Here is a 2,156-nt window from a genome sequence, read left to right on the forward strand (position 1 = left end):
TGTGATTCTATATTTATATTATTTAATCCATTTTAACTATTTTCAAAAATGGTATTTGAATATATTTTTTTAAGTTTAGCTTATATTTTGATTTATGTTTTGGATTTAACATAATATTTAAATTAACAAATAACTATTTTATAATAATCATTTTAAAAGTCCACAAACAATAAGATAATTTTTGCATATAATAACATATTTAGATTTAATAGATTAATTATATTTAGTTGAAAATTCAAAGGTTATGGAGGTTTCAAATGTATATATGATAGAAAAATATATCATTTATAATATAATATGATATGATTTTGGTTCCGATCCTAATTTTATCTTGTAAAATATAAAATGATCTTGGATAAGATTCCTGACAATTTCGATTGTAATTTCGAATAAAAATAGGATTTATCAACAAGTGTTTAAAATTATATTTTTAGTTAAGTTTATATTCAATTTCCATGTAATTTGCCATATCTATGAACATGAAAGAAAAGTAAACAAAATAACACTACATAGTACTACATACCAACCTAAATGTTTCTCGAGTCAATTGAAGTGCTTTCTTCAAATTCTTCATTCATTTGAGAGGCAAGCTACAAAGATTTTGAAGAATTTCTTGAACAATCCGAAGAAAACTCTCAAAAATTGCTAAGTCCTTCAACGAATTTCTATGGAACCCTCAGTTTCTGAAGGACTTTTAGGGCAGGGGATTCTTTCTCGGCCTACCTCTCTTTTTAGCAACTTTGCTTCCAGCAGTCGGAGGTGGTGGGTGTCTAATTTCTGCCACTGGCGGAGTTCCGACGACGGAATCCTCACCAGGTCCTGCAAGCGGCGTGTTCCTGTCCTTCGTCAATGAATTGGTGGATGGAAATGCCATCGGAAAATCCCCCCAATACCAGTAATACGCTTCTTTTCCCGGTACAGTCGGTGGCAACGAAGATGGAGGTATAACCACCACCTGAAACGCTCGTTGACAGTTCACACATCTCAAACAATATCCATCGTAAACCCTAGGATACTCATACATATTGTAACAGAACGGACACACCGTCCATATATTTGCCGATGTTCGTCTCCCCGAAATCTTATCACGTAAAATTTGATGATTCTGATCATCCCCTTTCTCTCCATCTTTCTTCATGGCAACTAGATCTACCTTCGAAAACGCAAACAATTCATTATCATACGCAATTTTCCTCGAGGGATCGGACAACACTGCCCACGCATCTGCAACGAGCTTGAACGCTGCATCTGCGAAAACGTACTTGTTCTTATCAGGATGAAGAAGAAGCGCAAGGCGGCGATACTGTCTTTTGACGAGATCGGTATCGTCATTTCGGGTTTCTAATTGAAGAATTGCATACCAGTCGTTTTGGTTCTTAATTCGTTTGTCACCGGCGATAAGGACGTCAACAACCGCCAAGATCTGATCGGAGCCTTCGACTAAGGGCTCAGTCTCTTGAGCTAAAATTGCAAAATCACGAGCGCCGTTGAGATCTTTAGCTTGTAAGAGCTTCTCGGCGATACCAAGCAGTCGCTCCGCCTCAGACTTGCCGTCGGTATGCATCACGGAGATTTGGATTTTGTCCGAATTGGGACGACAGTGTTTTGTTCACTTTTTTTTTTTGGCTTTATTTTGTGGAGATCGAGATTCGAGATAACTGCTCCTGACATCAAGACCGTTTCCAAAGAAAAAAAAAATGCAAAATAATAATATGGAGATTTATTTAACCCAATTTGACATACACCAATTTTTTAGAGGCATATCTTCAAATAGGGATGAGCATATGGATCAGGAAACCGGCCAGAACCGGTATCGGAACCGAAACCGGCATCAGAACCGGAACTCGATGGAACCGGTCGGGCTGGGACCGGAACGTTATTTTTGTGGATTTTTGGAACCAGGAACCGGTAGGAATCGGAACCGATATAACCGGATTCGGTAGAACCGGCAAAAACTGGAACCATATGATGCTATTTTTCAAGGACTGGTTCCAACATTTAAAGACATGACAAGAACCGGTAGGAACCGGGAACCGGTAGAACGTCCGGTCCGGTCCGGTTCGGTTCGGTTCTTGATTTTGGCCGAAGCCGGTTCCCGGGTCGGGTCCGGTTCGCGCCGGTTTGGTCCTTTTCCTCATCCCTATCTCCAAAAATGG

At 39.2% G+C, this 2,156-nt stretch overlaps 1 protein-coding gene across 1 annotated transcript; it reads right to left on the reverse strand.

Annotated features, from left to right (window-relative positions):
• Positions 1 to 415: 415 nt before the first annotated feature.
• LOC145057480 (uncharacterized) lies at positions 416 to 1,675 on the reverse strand. The gene has a single exon (XM_079005333.1). The coding sequence runs from the start codon at positions 1,562 to 1,564 to the stop codon at positions 695 to 697; it is 870 nt and encodes a 289-aa protein (XP_078861459.1). The 5' UTR covers positions 1,565 to 1,675; the 3' UTR covers positions 416 to 694.
• Positions 1,676 to 2,156: the final 481 nt, after the last annotated feature.

The sequence above is a fragment of the Lactuca serriola genome, chromosome 6 (assembly GCF_051521515.1).
Source record: "Lactuca serriola cultivar US96UC23 chromosome 6, Lser_US96UC23_V15, whole genome shotgun sequence".
Taxonomy (NCBI): domain Eukaryota; kingdom Viridiplantae; phylum Streptophyta; class Magnoliopsida; order Asterales; family Asteraceae; genus Lactuca; species Lactuca serriola.

Bases quoted from the DNA above. Each gene is read 5' to 3' on its own strand.
- LOC145057480 (XM_079005333.1), bottom strand. From the start codon at position 1,564: ATGCATACCGACGGCAAGTCTGAGGCGGAGCGACTGCTTGGTATCGCC.